This window comes from Orycteropus afer, unplaced genomic scaffold, assembly GCF_000298275.1.
Source record: "Orycteropus afer afer isolate SDZICR_OR568_19922 unplaced genomic scaffold, OryAfe1.0 scaffold00064, whole genome shotgun sequence".
NCBI lineage: Eukaryota > Metazoa > Chordata > Mammalia > Tubulidentata > Orycteropodidae > Orycteropus > Orycteropus afer.
This window is the reverse complement of record NW_006921651.1, coordinates 992336-1010928: the sequence shown is the minus strand read 5'-3', so window position 1 is coordinate 1010928 and position 18593 is coordinate 992336. Positions and strand designations below refer to the sequence as shown.

General features: G+C 40.6%; 1 protein-coding gene across 1 annotated transcript in view; it reads left to right on the top strand.

Moving 5' to 3' along the window:
* The window catches only part of SORCS3 (sortilin related VPS10 domain containing receptor 3), an 830399-nt gene extending 812307 nt beyond the window's left edge, over positions 1–18092 (top strand). Inside the window, exons 23-27 of the mRNA XM_007939862.2 lie at positions 6554–6685; positions 8553–8652; positions 9869–9974; positions 16966–17126; positions 18028–18092. Of these exons, the coding sequence (XP_007938053.1) occupies positions 6554–6685; positions 8553–8652; positions 9869–9974; positions 16966–17126; positions 18028–18092 (564 nt within the window). The remainder of the gene's footprint in view (positions 1–6553; positions 6686–8552; positions 8653–9868; positions 9975–16965; positions 17127–18027) is intronic.
* Positions 18093–18593: the final 501 nt, after the last annotated feature.

Genomic DNA, 18593 nt, shown 5'->3' with positions numbered 1-18593 from the left:
CTTTGGGATCACCTTTCTTTGGAATGGGTACAAATATGGATCTCTTCCAGTCAGTTGGCCAGGTAGCTGTCTTCCAAATCTCTTGGCATAACCAAATGAGTGCCTCCAATGGGGCATCCATTTGTTGAAATATCTCAATGGGTTGCTATTAGTCAGAATCAACTTAGTGGCAGTGGGTTATTTTTTGTTTTGTTTTGAGGAAGCTAAAAATATCTGGTATATAGCCTATAGGTGCTAGGAAGTGTAAAAGTGTCTTGGTTTTTCTTTTAAGTAAGAAAATGCTGCCAGTAGATTTATTCAGTCATGCAGTCTGCTGGCAATGCAGACAATGAACTTCCAATGTAGGAAGGGCATAGGAGAGACTTCACAAAAGACAACCAAAGATCACTCCAGTTATCTAGGCCAGCATAATAAGATGCTGAAGATGAAAGATTTAAAGGCTGCTTAGGACATTAAACAATATAATTGATGACTAATGCAGTAAATCTTTATGGAAGTACATTGTCCAGTCTTTCTTCTGCAGAGTGGCTGGTGGGTTTGAACTGCCAGCCTTCTGGTTAGCACTCAAATGCCATAGGCACTGTGCCACCAGAGCTCCTTAATAAAATGCAGTATGGGTGAAATGGAGGGAGGTATTTTCTGATTAGTAGAATAAATAGTTGATGGGTTTGTCATTGGCCAAGATGTTGATTTTGTAGGAGAAATGTGTTTGGGGAAAGGTAATAGTTTGATTTAATGTCACAGTTTGGAGCATATGAGAAACAATTGGGTGAAGATGAAAAGGAGGGTTGAAAATAGAGGTCTGAAGGCCAAACAGAGGCTCCCACTAGAGATGGAGACTTGAGAGTTGGGCTGTGAAGGTTGCTAGTATCCCCCAGGGAGAGGAAGGGCAGGGAGGAGATAAGTGCTTGTTCTCCCCAGGGCAAAGGAGAAACGCCCAAGGTAAAGAAAAGGGGCTGCCAGAAAGAAAGCAGAATAAATCAAAGAGAATTATATAAGAGAATTCCTGTTGAGAGTTGTCTCTGAGATGAACTTCACCTCAAATCTTTTTAACAATGAGATCTTTCACAGAAAGAGATAAAAATGGGACTGTCTTTGTCTGCCTTTGAATGTGAAGCCTCCAGAACTTTATTTGTTATTGTACTGGGGCATGCTGGTGGTGCAATGGTTAAAGTGATCATCTTCTAGCCAACATGTCTGTGGTTCGAACCCATCAGTCACACCATGGGATAAAGATGTAGCAGTCTGTTCCTATGAAGATTTATAGCCTTGGAAACCCTATGGTGGTAGTTCTACTCTGTTCAATAGGGTTGCTATGAGTTGGAATTGACTCCATGGCAGTGGGTTTTTTATTACTGTATTTGTTAAAAACACACAAGATTTTGAATGAACAATATGGTCACTATAGTTAATTGCTGTGGAGTCATTTCCTACTCATCATGATCCCAGGTGTGCAAAGAACTGCTCCATAGAGTTCTCAAGGCCATGTCCTTTCCCATGTAGCTTATCAAAGCTTTCTTTTGCAGTAGGTTCAAATCTCAAACCTTTCAGTTAGTTTTACCAGTTTTTAGTTTATCCAGGAGTTTAACCATTTGCATCACCCAGGTAACAGTGATAATAATAATGAGCTATGTCGATTGATGCCTCAGTCTTAAGTCTCATGAGTTCTAGTCACTCACATGTCCCTTTGGACAGGGTTAAGTGCATCTGGATAGAATTCAGAGGCCCCTCCCAGGTCTTTAACTGACAGGTGCACATTGGGAGCATTATGCCCTGTGACAAAGGGACACACCAGTCAGAAAGATAATGAGGTCTTTCCCCTCACCCCATTGGGCTCCCTTAGTCATCTCTCTTGAGACTCTTTCCCCTAGATAGATAGGATTTCTTGCCCCATGGACTTGGGCACTGAGCTTTCCACTAGTCAAGGGTCGTGTGCCTGCTAGCAGGATGCTGAGGTGTCCTGGCAGCGCTGCCTTGGTGTTCCCAGAGGAAGGCTCCCTGCTTCACAGACTGTTGAGGCCCCTGGTGCTGCTGCTCCCTTCCCTGCAGGTTGGTGCTCTGCCTGTTCTATAATACCTCTCTGACGGCTGGCTCCAATATGTAAGCCTAGTTCCAAACAGGAATCAGAGCCGAGCAAGTGGGAAACGACTACACCCCCTACACCTCTGTTTACTTCAGCAAGTATTTATTGAGTCGCCACTCAGTGTCTAGCATCTTTCGGAACAGTGGGGTAGGCGCAAAGACCCTTGGGAATGTGTGGGTTTCTGAGAAAGGCAAACATACCATGAAGAACCTATCTGAGAGAAGACTGTGCCAGACAGATGTAATTGTATGTCACTGTGGGCATGATCTGTGTCTATGGTAGTTAAGTTTGTGTGTCAACTTGGCTGGGCCTGGTTGAGTGGCTGGGCAGCTGGACGTAGTATTCACCATGATGAAACTCGTAATCAACTCCATGGTGGAATCTACTGTGAGCAGCTGAGTAGCTGCCTTAGGGATGTGGTCTGCTTCCTGTATATAAAGAGAAACCCTGGGGCACGGTCTCTAGCTTTTAGCACACTTGAACCCTGCATGTAGCCAATTCACTGTTCAACAGCCTGCCATGCCATGCCGATCTTGGGACTTCTGGACTTGAATTAGTGGCCTGCCATGTAGTGTGGTAATGTTGGGACTGTGCCATTTTAGTTGACCTTGGGCTTGTTAGCCTCAGCAACCAGTAACTGTGTGAGTGGAGAAAAGCCTCCAGCTTCAGTGGACTGGGAGCAGGAGACAGAGCTGAAGCCCAAGGTTGAAGGGCTTTCATCTAGCCCCTAGAGCCTGGCACTTTGAACTCAGACTTAAAGCCTCCAAAACTGTAAGAGAATAAACTCCTATTTGTACAAGCCATCCCATTTGTGGTATATTCCTGTCAGAGCTGCACTAGGTAACTAAAACAATGTCCTTAAAACATGGTGAATATGGTAATCTGGAAGTACTTAGGGTGGAAGGCTGGAAGGGAGGAGATCACCACAGGCAGGTGTAGTTAGGGGAGACTTCCTGCAGGAGGTGAGTATTCTAGCTGAATCAAGAATTCTATGTCATATTTGACCTGGCAGAAGACACAAAATATTTGAATTGTTAAGAGGCACAGAAGAAAGAATAATTATACTGTTTATACAGGAAGAACCCAGAGTTGTGTTTTCTTCAGGAATTTGCTTTTAGGCAGAAGCTTACTTTTAAGTTTTATCACAAAAGTAATATACTCCTTTCACTAAACATTCAGGAATAGAAAAATTCACTCATAAGCTCAGCATCTTAACACAACTTTTATTATTTTTTCTTTAACTTCTACACATTTATGTTTTTATAGAATTGTAACCACAGAAATATAAGGATATAGATCAGAATGCAGCTGTACGTGTTTCTACGTGTTGCCCCCCAGTACCAAATACCATCTGAATGGTAGAACACGAATATATATATATATATATATATACACACACACACTATTATTTACTTAATTTTTCTTTTTACTTTGAATTATTTTTTCTCATTTATGCACAATTTCAAATCATATGGTGAGGATTGCTTCCTGCATATAATTTTCCTTGTACTTTGGATCATTTCCTTAGGATGTAAATACTCTCCAAGTTACAAATATTGAAGGAAGGGCATGCATATTGTTATGAACTAAAAGTCTTTTAAAAAATGATTTGGCAATTGGTATCAATTTTAAGTGCTTCACTGCAAACTCACCAATATTAGCTGTTAGAACTTGAAAAAAAATGTTAATAAGTGCAAACAGTTGCTGCTCTGCTTTTTCTTTTTAATTTGGATTTTCACCTATTTGTTTATAACCTGTTTCTTCATTTGCAGCCAGTCTATTCATGTGTTAACTAGTAGCTCCAGTCCTCTTAGTGCAGAAAAATAAAAAATATGAGAGGACCTTATGCCAATATTCTCAGCAAACAATGTTTTGAAAATCACCTGCAATACTATTTTAGTTTCTGTAAAAAAAAAAAATGTATTTAAGAGAAATGGTGGTGAAACTAATACTCCTTTTATCTAGCAGTTCTAGGGGAAAACAGAAATAAAACTTGGATATATTTGTGCCTTGTGCCTAAAATGTTGTATATTAAAAATCAATAGGTGCCTTATAGCTATGTATATCCTGCTCCTTGTCATTGATTTGGGGAAGGCTACCTTCTCTCTAGAATGATGCCACAGACACAAGATAGAGTTGTGCAAGACCAGTGACCTATTCATTGCACATATCTTTTTCAACAACATAAACAGCAACTGTGTATGTGGATCTCACCAGATGGAATACACAAGAATCACATCAACTGTATTGTGGAAAAAGGCAATGAAGAAGCTCAATATCATTAGTCAGAACAAGGCCAGGGGCTGACTGTGGAACACACCACCAACTGCTCCTATGCAAGTTGAAGTTGAAGCTGAAGAAAATACAAGTCCATGAAAGCCAAAATACAACCCTGATCATGTCTCACCAGAAATTAAAGACCTGAAGAAATTAGAGATCTGAAGAAAAGATTTGATGCATTGAACACCAATGACTGAAGACCATATGAGTTGTGGGATAACATCAGTCATACAGGAAGAAAGCAAAAGACCATTAAAAAGACCAGAAAGGCAAAAAAGACCAAAATGGATGTCAGACGAGACTCTGGAATGTGCTCTTGAATGGAGAGTAGCTAAAGCAAATAGGAGAAATAATGAAATAAAAGAACCAAACAGAAGATTCCAAAGTGCATCTTTAGAGGTAAAAGTAAAGTATTATACTGAAATGTGCAAAGATCTGGAATTAGCAGGCAAAAAAGGAAGAACACACTCAGCATTTCTCAAGCTGAATGAAATGAAGAAAAAATTCACATATTGAGTTGCAATATTGAAGGATTATGGGCAAAATATTGAATGATGCAGGAAGATGGAAGCTATGCATGGAGTAACTTTTCCCAAAAGAAAACTGTTTGATGTTCAACAATTTCAGGAGGTACAGTATAATCAAGAATCTATACTACTGAAGGAAGAAAGCCAAGCTGTACTGAAGGCATTGGTGGAAAAAAAAAAAAGTTCCAGGAATTGATGGAATAACAATTGAAATGTTTCAACAAACAGAGGTAATGCTGGAGATAGTCATTCATCAATGCCAAGAAATTTGGAAAGCAGCTACCTGACTAACTAGCTGAAGAGATTGAGATTCATGCCCGTTCTAAAGAAAGGTGGTCTAACAGTATAGGAATTACCAAACAATATCATCAATATTACACACAAGTAGGATTTTGCGGAAGATAATTCAAAAACAGTTGCAGCAGTAGGGAACTGCCAGAAATCCAGGCCAGATTCAGAAGAAGGCATGGAATGAAGGACATCACTGCTGATCTCAGATGGATCTTGGCTGAAAGCAAAGAATACAGTAAAGATGGTTACGTGTGTTTCATTTTCTATGCAAATGCTTTCTACTCTGCAGAGCATAACGAATTATGGATAACATTTCAAAGAGTGGGAATTCCAGAACACTTAATGGTGCTCACATATAACCTGTACATAGACCAAGGGCTATTTGAACAGTACAAGGGCTATTGCCTGGTTTAAAATGAAGAAAGTTGTGCATCAGGGTTGTATTCTTTCACCATACTTTTTCAGTCTGTATACTGAGCAAGTAATCTGAGAAACTGGATTACATGAAGAATAACACAGCACCAGGATTGGAAGAAGACTCATTAACAACATGTGATATGCAGATGACTCAACCTTGCTTGCTGAAAGCAAAGAAGACTTGAAGCACTTATTGCTGAAGATCAAAGACTACAGCCTTCAGTATGATTTATACCTCAACATAAAGGAAACAAAAATCCTCACAAATAGACCAAAAAGTAATATCAAGATAAACAGAGAAAATATTGAAGTTGGGAAGGATTTCATTTTATTTGTATCCATGGTCAACGCCCATGGAAGCAGTAGTCAAGAAGTCAAACAATATATTGCAGTGGGAAATCTGCTGTGAAAGATCTCTTTAAAGAGTTAAAAAACAAAGATGTCACTTTGAAGACTAAGGTGCGCCTGATCCAAGCCGTGCTCTTTTCAGTTGCTTAATGTGCATGCGAAAGCAAGACAATGAATAAGGAAGACTGAAGAATTGATGTCTTTGAATTATGGTGTTGGCCAAGAATATTGAATATATCATGGAGTGCAAATGAACAAACAAATTTGTCTTGGAAGACGTACAATCAGAAGGCTTCTTAGAAGTGAAGTTGGTAAGGCATCATCTCACATACTTTGGATGTATTATGAGAAGAGACCAGTCCCTGGAGAAGAATAATATCCTTGGTAAAGTAGAGGGTTAGAAAAAAAAGAGGAAGACCCTCAACAACATGGATAGACATAGTGGCTGCAACAAGGGGCTCAACATAGCAAAAATCATGAGGATGGCCCAGGACCAGGCAGAGTTTTGTTCTGTTGTACATAGAGTTGCTATGAGTTGGAACTGACTCAACACACCTAACAATGACTTCCTCTGAGATTTCACTCTTTGGTCTAAATACTTCTGCAGGTTACCAGTGTCCCAGAAGACCAGATCCTTGTGGCTGTGTTCCCTGGCCTCCCTACATCAGCAGAGCTCTTCATCCTTCCCCCCAAGAACTTGACAGAGAGGAGGAAAGGCAATGAAGAAGACCTGGAACAAGTAAGTGAATGAAACGTTGTCTGGGACACTTGCCTCCACCCTATACTTTAAAGGGACGCAGGGTTATTCCCAGTCAAAAAAGGAGACAAGCTGTCTCCCATTGACCCATTAGTCTGTCCTTCCTTTGTCCAGGGCCCAGGTTTTTGAAGAAGAATTAGCTTTACCTAGAATAAACACAAATGCAAATGGACTGGAGCATTGAGCCACAAAGAAAACAAAATAAAACCCTGGCATCATTTGTTCCAACCATTGGCATATTTGCCCCTTGTTCATGTCTCCCTCTCAATGACTTATGCTAGAAGGGAGGGATAGGGAGGGAAGGATGAAAGAGAGTTTGATTGATTGGTTGACTGATTGACTGACTGATTGAGTTTCCTTATCTATTCTGGGAGAATTTGTTCCTTGCGTTTAAACTGCATTTGGCTCTAGAGATCCGGTCAGTTGAAGTTCTGCTTCTGGGTTGAAAACAAATGACTTCTGCACATGTCTTTCTGGAGAGCAGAAGGGTGCCTCATTTTGCTTTGAGTAAGGAAACCGCATTTCCAAAATGGATGATTTATTGCCCTTAGTAAATGGGCGTATAGTTTCTGTGAACTGCACACTATCTGGAAAGTAAAGGAGATGACTACTCTGGTGCAACTCTCTCTCTCTCCTACACAGCTCTTATGTTGTTGCTGTTGTTGTTATGTGCCATCCAGTCAGACCTGCTCTTTGAGGGGTCTGATTTGCTGCACTTGGGTTTTCCTGCCCATCCCTCCCATGATTCTAAGAAGTAGAAATAAGTGAGAATGAAGCTACTGAAAACCAGCATGAAGCATATCCATTTACTTCATATGAGGCAGCCAGTGTACAGGCATCACCTGTCTCTAGTACTCACCTGATTGTCACCCTGTCCCAACATACATCCATGGTCCTCAAATAGCATAGGTGCATTGCAGTCAGTTTCTCTGGAGAGTGAAATGGCTCCTTTACCTTGCAGAATTGCATATGGAAGTTGGCCAGAGACATATATGACTTCTTCTCAATGCATGCATCATTTTTACACAACTTCTTTATTCTGAAATAGCAGGTGACATGTGTGAACTATATTTGGAAGCTACAATATCCAACTATTTAGATAAATAGGTAATTATGGTGATGAATAGCAGCTCTGATATTAAGGTGCGTAAGACAAGATAAGAGTTAGGGACAGCAGCTTAAGTCTGCCTCAGCTTTCATGTGGGAATTGGAGTGATTAAATCGATGTTGTGTGTTCTGAGACTTGCTGGGGGAAAGGAAAGAGGAAAAATTATTCCAGAAAAAAAGAGGAGGCTTTTGCCTTGATGCTTGCCTCCCATTGTCTCTAAGATAGAAAAAGCAGAGGTGTGAGCTGGGGTTTATGTGGCTTCTTTGATTCTGGCAAGGGACTCTATCCTGTGTGCATTACTTGATCACATTAAGGAGCTAACGAGAGGTTGATTTCTTTCATTGGAACCTACAACAGGCTTTTTCTACGACAGGTTATAAAGACATGGATGAAAGATCACTGAACTAGGAGTTGAATGAAACATTGATGTCCGTTATCAACTCTAATTCACATTTTGACTATGGACACATCTCTTTCTGTCTCACTTTCCTCTTCAGTATAAAGGAATAGTACCAGTTACCTTCTTGGCTTCACAAAGCTCCTAGAACTGTGAGAACAAAATTGATAATGATACTCCACTATCTTTTCATATACACTCCCCAAACTCAGAACTATGGACTTTCCCCTGAATGAACATGCTCATTTTTTGCCTATTGATCTTATCCTTGGTTTCTTACCCTGTGAGAAAGCATCACTCTATGTCATATTGTCACCTGCAGCCTTTCTTTCTTTCTTTTCCAGGTTGCAGAGACACTATTTAATGCTCTCAACCAGAACTTGGTTCAGTTTGAGCTGAAGCCAGGAGTGCAAGTTGTTGTCTATGTCACACAGCTGACGTTAGGTAAGTACCCACTGGGAAATGAGAGTGGTCATCTGTTACCCTGCAGGGAGAGGGAGGAGATAATCACAAAAACACTTCTCCTTAAATGCCCGGAAATAGCTTTGTAGAAGGGCTCTTTTGTATAGTAATAGTTCAGAAAGATTAAACATATCTTTTAGGAGACGTCCTATGGAGGTGGCAGGAAGACTTCCTTAGAAGCCATTGAATCTCTGGATGATATTGGGGAAAAACTAAAATTTCTTTGGGCCTTGTTTTTTTGTCTGACTGTTTTGTGTTGTGTTCTGTTCTGTTTTAATCTGCAACAATGCAGATTGTGTTAGGCCGTCCCACCAGTCACAACAATTGCTCTGGAGTCAATGCTAACCCGTGGTAACACCATGGCCCAGGCTCTTAATTTCTTCGATTCCCTGATTCCATAAATCTTGGTTGGGAGGCCAGATTAGATCATTTCACAGCACTCTTCCACTTTAGTGTGTGAACTGAAGCAGCAACAGGGACCAGCTCCACTTGGGTGATGTGTGACGAGAATCCAGAAGGCCATGTCCCACTGTGCATCCACTTTGGACTCTCTAGGAAAGCCTATTTCCTAACAGAAAAAGACCAGACTCACTGCCATTGAGTCGATTCACCTCATAATGACCCCTCCTTGGGTTTCCAAGGCAGTATCTCTACAGAAGTAGATTGTCCAATCTTCCTTCTGAGGAGTGGCTGGCTGGTGGGTTTGGACCGCCAGCCTTCTGGTTAGCAGTCAAATTGCCTAAATGGCTTTTACTGATGTAAGACTTCAGATGTGGAGGCTGCAAATATAACCATGTAGCTGTGCCTTACCAGAGCAGAGTATAGGAAGAGAATGGAACACTGCATTAATGTTTAATCCAAAGCTTCCAAGGAGCTGCCTATCATCATCATCAACAGGCACTCAAGCTAAGAGAAAGCATTTTTAAGCCTTTATTTTTCTCCCCTCAGTGCAACGTATGTTGCTCAGTTCACACCAAGAGCAGTATGATTCCCCAGGCAAAGTGGAGGAGTTTCCTTTCCTTAAGGAGCTGTAGTCACAGGTACCCTTTTCATCATTGATGCCAAGCCCCCAGGCCCTGAGAGCATGCAGTGCAATTGGAGACTGGAAATAAGAATAGAGACCAGCTGGCCTCTTTCTCCAATGTATACACCCTCCAGCTAATAACTTCCAAGTGAACATGTCTCTTCTTCCTCCTAGCGCCACTGGTGGACTCCAGTGCTGGGCACAGCAGCTCAGCCATGCTTATGCTCTTATTGGTGGTATTTGTTGGCCTGGCTGTGTTTTTGATTTACAAGTTTAAAAGGTATGTGCTACTATTGCTCAATTTTGACTTGATGGCTAGATTCATGGGAACTGATTTTTCAAATAACCAGCACCCCTAAACTCATCTCAAGAGTGTGATCTAATTCTCTGTGAAGGTCTGTTTGGCACTGGGAAAATTTAGGGATGGTGGAAGATAGGAAATAAATGGATTTAGGAATCTGAACTTATCCAATTTATAGGTATGATGAGTTAAAAAAAAAAAAAAATGGAGAGTAGCCTATGAAATCAGTCTGTTCTCTTCAAGAGAAGTATAAAATGTTTTCAAGCCATATCCAAATTTCTAAAGTGAGAACTCAATGTTCAGGAGACTTTCCCTACAGCACAACATCCATTCGGGGTGCTTTAAGTAGAGAAAATGCAGTTAGAATCTTTTATTCCCGTGTATGGAAACACACAGATTCTCTCATCTTGTGCTGCCACTAACCTGCATCTCTGTTTAAATTTGCATGATGAAATATTCACCCTTCATCCTCTTCTTTCTTTTTCCTGTTGCAAAAGGGAAATTCATCAGAAAAATAAACTCCATATATTGAGCAATTATTTCGGAAGGCCACTAGTAAAAAGCAGTTGCCATGGAGTCGAGGCTGACACAATCCTGTGTGTATCTGAGTGGAACTGTGCTCCATAGGGTTTTCAGGGGCTGATTTTTCAGAAGTGGATCTCCAGGCCTATTCTTGCAAGGTTTCTCTGGGTGGACTCCAACCTTTAACCTATCAGTTAGGAGCCAAGTACCTTAACCTATTGTACCAACCAAGGATTCTGAAGGCCACAGGATTGTTTAAATAGGGATGCTTATATAAAACATGAAATTAAGATCAATAACTCTTTACTATTACTAAGTTTATTACTTAATAAACTTTTACTATTACTATTACTACTATTATTATTAAAATAGTATAATATTTCTACCAGAAAGTATACTGGTTAAGAACATGAACTCTGAAATCAGACAGACTTGATTTTAACTTATAGATTTATAACCTTGGACAATTGAATTTGCCTTTGTAAACCTTAGTTTCCTCATCAGTAAATTGAGGAAAATAGTAATATTCATTTCATAGCATGCTATATGACTTAGCATCTATATCTGTATTTCATCTCACATACTTTCTCCAGTCCCTAAAGAAGGACATCATGCTTGGTAAAGTAGAGAATCAGTGAAAAAGAAGACTCTCAATGAGTGAATTAACATAGTGGCTGCAATGATGGGCTAAGTATAGCAACGATTGTGAGGATGGTGCAGGACTGGGTAGTGTTTTGTCTTATTGTCCATAGGGTTGCTATGAATTGGAACCAACTCAACAGCACCTAGCACCTAACAACAGCAACATACTAAGCAATCACCAAAGCTATGCTATTATAAATAACAAAGAACATACATCCAAAAATACCTACTGTGTCACTGACTGGAACATGCTCCCAAACCCAACTGATTGAGTTGATTCTGAATCATTGCAACCCAGTTGGGTTTCCAAGGCAATAAATCTTTATGGAAGTAGATTGCCTCATTCCTCCCATGGAGTGGCTAATGGGTTTGAACCACTGACTTTCTAGCTAGCAGCCAAATATCTTACCCAGAATGCCACCAACTCTCCTTTGGGACACACTAGGCTCCTACAGATTATATCAACTCAACGGCACATAACAACAACAACAACATTATATCAGTGGGACAGAGATGTGCTTCTTAAAACATCTGGCAGCAGGTACAGTAAAACTATCGCTTTCTATTGTCAAATGAGTTTCAAAAGCATAACTTGTTCCCGGGACTCTCTTGAGGCACTGAAGATAATGCTGTTTGATTTTGGAAGAGATAAGTAGGAAAAGGGCTTTACTATTTCCTCCTCACAGCTCCATTAGCTCTCCTTTAGTGAATATCTCCTTGCTTAAAAACACCAGTTTTACTCAATAAAATTTCAGCAGTAGCCACAATAGCTAATGCCTTCAGTGCACTGCCGTGTCTACCCAAAGACAGAACGTTTACCTTCCCGGTCAGTTGATAGTCCATAAGTCTGTATGCCGTCTGGTGGTGCAGTCGTTAAGCATTCAACTGCAAACTGAAACATCGGCAACTTAAACCCACTAGTGACCCTGTGGGAGATAGATGCAACAGTCTGTTTCTGTAAAAATTACAGCCAAAGAACCCTATGAGGCAGTTCTCCTCTGTCTTATAGGGGTGCTATGAGTCTAAATTGACTCAATGACAGCAGATTTGGTTTGGTTATGTGAGTTCATGACATTTGGATCAAGATGTATCAACCTCTCTGACTCTGTTCCCTTTGAAGAGGGGAGAAACCCTTTATATCACCATTAGAGAGAAACGATTCAATATAGAAAACAGTCTCGTTAAGGTAACACCGTAACACCCATTTATGGAAGTGTTTTAGTTACCTGCAAAGCCCAATTTCACTCATTCAAGGATTGATTGTGGGGGAGCCTGGTGGTGGCTGGACATGAAGATCAACTAAACTTAGTTTGTCACCATCTGGCTCCTAGAGCTCTATGATTGCCAAGGAGAGGGGACAATATAAGTCCTGCAAAGAGGCATTTGTGTCAGATGGCTGCAAATGAAGTCTTCCCCTGTGACTTAGATGGTATTCTCTTCATTTATAAATGCTGCTAGATTCCCGAGACAATCAACTTAATAATGTTGGCATCTCTAAATATGTATACTTTAACACTTGAAACTATGCAGGTAATGACACCCCTGAGTTATTCTGCCTTTGTAGTTCCCAAATATCAGCTACTCCCTGCTTCATCCCTGACAGTGAATTATGTAGCTAAAGCTACAGACAGCAGTCATCATACTGTATAAACAGCAGTCAACTAAGAGTAACTAGTCACCAATTACCTTTTCTTTTCCAGGCTCCTTTTCTGGAAGCTTTCCTCTCATTGCTCAAGCTCTTTAGTTGAGGTTCTGCTGGGTTTTCTTTTATGTTTGATTTCCTTTCCCTCTCCAGTCACCTAGAACCCTTGGAACTTGCTGATTGTTTCATCCCTATTCAATAGAACTTTCTACCACAATTGGGAGCTCTGGTAGCATAGTGCTTAAAAACTTTGCAGCCATAAAGAGTGAATCTACAGTTATAGAAAGACCCACCAGCCACTCCTCGGAAGGAAGGTTGGGCAATCTACTTCCGTAGTGAGACCGCCTCAGAAACCCAAGGAGGGGTTGCTATGAGTCGGGTCTGACTCAACGGCACATAACAACAACAACAACAACCATAATGGAAATATTCTATATCATTTGCTATCCAATACAATAAATAAGCAGTCTTATGACTGAAGAACTTTTAAATTTTATTTGATTTTAATTAATTTAAATTTAAATAGCTACGTTGAGCTGCTGAACACTATTCGACAACATAGTCTGGGGAACAGTGATTCTGTTTCTTTTTCTAAATCGCTAGCTGTGCTGAGTGTTCAGTCCCAAACCTATCTCTGTAATCCCCATCATTAACTCATTAAACCATTCATTCATTCAACAAACATTTATTGAGTGCCTACTCTGTGCCAGTCACTGAAAATAATCTCATTGTCCTAGTGGTCACTTTACAGAAGAGGAGAATGAAGTTACCAGGAGCCCCAGGTTTTAAGTAAATATCACTCTGCCATTGACATTCAGTTTTGGCTGCTATTTTTAATATCTCGTGATAATAATTAAAAAATCACTGCTTTTACTTTCTGAAAATTCTACTTAACAGGACTGTCTTTCTATAACTGTAGATTCACTCTTTATGGCTACAAAGTTTTTTAGAAAAACATTTGTAGCTTTTGTATTTCTTCCAGTCTTACATTATTGTCTTAAGCCTACCTTGTTCTTGTTGTTGTTGTTATGTGCCGTCGAGTCAAACCCGACTCATAGTGACCCCTCCTTGGGTTTCCGAGGCAGTATCACTATGGAAGTAGGATTGCCCAACCTTCCTTCTGAGGAGAGGCTGGTGGGTTTGAACCGCCAGCCGTCTGGTTAGCAGGCAAGTGTCTTAGCCACTATGCTACCAGAGCTCCCATAACCCTACCTTGGTCTCTCTAAATACTCTCCCATGGGCTTCTAATACTTGTCATAGATGGAGCAAATGAATAAGAAGCAGGAAGTTTTTCTGGAGGCATGGATTTTTCCATCCTACCTCTCTTATTAAAACCTGTATGACTGTGTGATCAAGCATTTATCTGATAATATCATTTTTTTTTTCCCATCTTTCTCATCTACAAAAGTGAGGTTTAGGTTTCACTTATCTTTATATTCCCAACAGTCCTGCAAATGGATGTGTTAAGAAAAAATAACAAGCAATTAGATAACTTTTTAAAATGCTGCAAATTGTGGCATAAAATTCATTCCCCTCCAATCATCTATTAAAAAAAAAAAGATGAAAAATGTGCATGATTTTAGATATTGAAATAAAGCGAATAATATTTATAAGGGCAAATTTATCCAAATCCTCACAGATATCATTAGGGAAAGAGGAAAGGAGAGAAAGAGGGAAAGTTCTGGGGTTACAGCTCTGAAGGGTGCAGACTTGTGTGATCAGGGGTGGTTGGCTGCCACCAGCACCTCATCAATATTGTAGCTAATCTCAGCATTCATTAGTAATATGTGCATTTATGATTAGAAGGAATCTAAGTCATTAGGCTACATTCCTGTTTAGATAAGAAGAGGGAAGTAGGGGCTAGCATGAAGTTTTAATTATACACCTTTAGAGAACCTGTTGTTTGCTGCCTCATATAGAATTTATTCATTTAAGGCTCTTGTAAATTATACTAAGTAGGTTTTAGACCAGTAGAAGCCATGGGGCATCTCCCTTAATGTATGGAAAGAAAACATTAAAGATGTAATAACTGCACATAAAGGAAAGGTAGAAATTTATTGTTGTTGTTAGGTGCCACTGAGTCAGTTCTGACTCATAGCGACCCTGTATCCAACAGAAGGAATGCTGCTCGGTCCTGCACCATCCTCACAATTGTTGTCATGCTTGAGCCCACTGTCACAGCCACTGTGTTGGTCCATCTCATTGAGAGTCTCCCTGTTTTTTCACTGACCCTCTACTTTACCAAGCATGATAGCCTTCTCCAGAGTTTGGTCCCTTCTGATAACATGACCACAGTATGAGAGACGAAGGCCGGCCATTCTGGCTGTACTTCCCCCAGGACAGATTTGTTCTTTCCTCTGGCAGTCCATGGAGCATTCAGTATTCTTTGCCAGCACCACAATTCAGATACATCCATTCTGCTGCTATCTTATTCATTGTCCATTCTGCTGCTGTCTAATTCACTGTCCAGCTTTCTCATGCATATGAAGCTACTTAAAATACCGTGGCTTGGGTCAGGTGAACCTCAGTCTTGAAAGTGACATCTTTGCTCTTTAACCCTTTAAAGAGCAGCGGATTTCCCAAAGCTTCCAGTCTTTTCTCCATTCAGCATGATGTTGCTTATTAGTCCAGCTGTGAGGATTTGTGTTTTGTTTATGTTGAGGTCCAGTCCATACTGAAGGCTGTAGTCTCTGATCTTCATCAGTAAAAATGAAGTAAGGTAGAAACTACACATATGTCAAACCTCTTCTTGGATTTTTCTTTCAGAATCAACTACAGGAAACCTTCATTAAATGCCCCAACAGTCTGCCTCATTGGGGTTTGGGGAATGTAGAAGCTACAAAATAACACTAGTTTGCATGAGAAAATTGTAATTCTCCTTAGAAATGGTCAACATTTTCTGGATTTGGGCGGGTACTAGGTATAAATTTTTATCACATCTATGCCAGTAATCAGTTCGGTGAAGTACCTGGACTTTAGTCCAATTTCCCTATCATTAGATGAGGTAAATGAGGTCCCTCTAAATATAATGGTCCTGGATTAGAATATGGTCTTCTAATTTGAGAACAGAGTACCAAAAAGTAGAAAGAGCTTTGGGGGTTGTTTACTCATTCATTTAATCATTTATTGAACAAATACTTATTGATTGTGAACCACTGTGCTAATTTAGCTATACAACAGTGTACACAGAAAACATAGTTCTTGCCCACATGAGGGTTATAGTCTAATGGGAGAGAAAGACAAGGAATCAAGTCAATAGCCATTACCAATTAATTATACCATCCTAAACTGGCATCCTATTTATTACCTCTGTAAGGTTCATGGTTAGGGAGACCTCTCTAAAAGGGCATGTTAGTTGATTTCTGAAGGATGAAGAAATCGTCATGAGCAGAGCAAAAGGAGTTTATTGCAGACAGAGGACCAATTGGTTCAAGTCCCTAAGAGGGAAAGATCTTGATGTATTAGGGTCTTGAAATCTATTGTTAGCCCCGTTGAACAGATGAGGAAATTGGTTATCAAAATATATACCTGGCCCATGGATGGTGTCTGGAAATAGTAGCAATGGCTTTCAGTCTACTGTTTATTATCTAGTCATAGAAGAATGTGCCTTGATGGAATGGATACAACCTTAGAAAAAGATCTTCCCACTATGATACACCCTCATGGGTCTCAAAGTGCAGCTCCTTTAAGAGGGTTTTAGTGGTTGCTTAACGATTAAGTAAATACTCAGCTATTAACCAACATGTTGGTTGTTCAGACTTACCCAGTGGCTCCTGAGGAAGGAGACCTGGTGATCTGCTCCTATAAAGATTACAGCCTACAAATTCAGTGAGGCAGTTCTAGTTTGTTATCTGGGGTTGAGAATTGACTCATTGGTACCTAAGAACAACAACTGCATAACTGAATAGCATTTCCCTTCTGTTTACACCTTCTTTAGCTTTACCCAGGAGAAGGTCCATCCCTCGGGAGATTCTGTGCTTTCTATCTTCCCGGGCAGCTGAGTCACTTGCCTTGTGTTCACCAGCTTCATGGTCATGGTATCGGTCTCTTTCCATGACATTGGCCCTTCTTGTTGCTAGCTTCTTGCCCATCACTCAGGATTTCAAGTTGCCCAAGTGCATCGTGCCTTTTGATCTTAATCTGATTTTACTCCCACCCATGTAGGAAAATCCCCTGGATTAATATCTATGCTCAAGTCCAACATGACAAAGAGCAGGAGATGATTGGGTCTGTGAGCCAAAGTGAAAACGCCCCCAAAATCACCCTCAGTGACTTCACCGAGCCTGAGGAACTGCTGGAGAAAGAGTTGGACACCCGGGTCATAGGTATGTGCACCTGTACCACCTCTTCCTAAACCCCTGCATCCTCTAGCTTCTAGCTTCTGTACCCTGACCTTCAGACATAGTACTGGACTGGCTCACTACTCACTGCCATCGAGTCGGAGCCAACTCATAGTGACCCTTCCTTGGGTTTCCGAGTCAGTATCACCACAGAAGTAGATTGCCCAATGTTCCTTCCAAGGAGTGGAGGATAGGGAAAAAGAATTGGCCACAGAAATATAATCATATTTTAATATTTGCTACCTCTGGCCACACAAAATTGTCAGATTATTTTTTTCCCATAAAAAACAATCAAGACTAGATAGAAACAGTGGTGGGGATGGAAGTATGGAGCCAACTATCCATTACTGTTTACATATTTTTCTTTTTTTCCCTAAAGCAAAAGCATTAAATACCTTATGAGTAATCATACAAGTATAGGCTCTATAGTCTGATAGCCTTGGGTCTATTTCTTGCTTTACCATACACTAGCCCTGTGACTCCTCATCCTCATATTTCTCATTTCTGAGATGGGAATAATAGTACTTATCTTTTAGGATCATTAATTATATGATAATTAAGTGATGTAATGTCTTTAATACAGTGCCTGGCACATAATAAGTGTTCAATGCACGTTGGCTATTACTGTCGTTATCAATGGAGTATAAGATGTCAATGTCAATCTGACCTTGCATGCTAGTGTGGGGGATGGTAAACATTAAATATGGACTAGAGAAACTAGCAGCATAAGTGAGCTGATTGGAGAGACCAGGTAGTTCCCCTACTAAAAAATACCAATTATCCACCTGTTCTTGGTGGCTTCATATTTATAGTAAACAAAACAGACACAGATCCCCACGCTTGCGAGTTGACACTCTTCTCCCCCTCTGTCTTCTCTCCCCTCCAGGAGGCATTGCCACCATTGCAGACAGTGAAAGCACAAAGGAGATCCCCAACTGTACTAGTGTCTAACACCAGCAAGCCACGCGGTCAACCACTTTTCTGACATTTTGTTTCCTATTACTGTTATAATGGAAAAAAGTGATGTCTTTTTTACCTTTTGTTTACCAAGGATCCCTTCTTAAATGCAGGCAGTTGTTTAGCTTTGGGAGAAGAAGGCATTCTTAGCCGATTAAAAGGAGAGGAAAAAGAAAAATGGCTGTATTTGGGCTAAGAGCACATCTTGCCACAGCTCCCTTCATTCTGCCAGTGGTAGCACAAGGGCTCTCTTTTTCCTTGTGGTCTCTCTTTCTTTTATTTTTTAAGTTGGGTTGGCTTTTTGTTAACTTTCCATCTCCCCAAAAAAATCACCAACCTTCCCACCCACCTCCCCATCACCCCACTCCCCCCACACACATCCAACACCAACCATTTCCCAGTTGGATCGCAGGTGGTAGGTTAGCAGGGAGTGGATGTAGCTGCAGAAAGCGTGCACACCTGTGTGAAAGAGGCCCTGCCTTGTGCATGTCAATA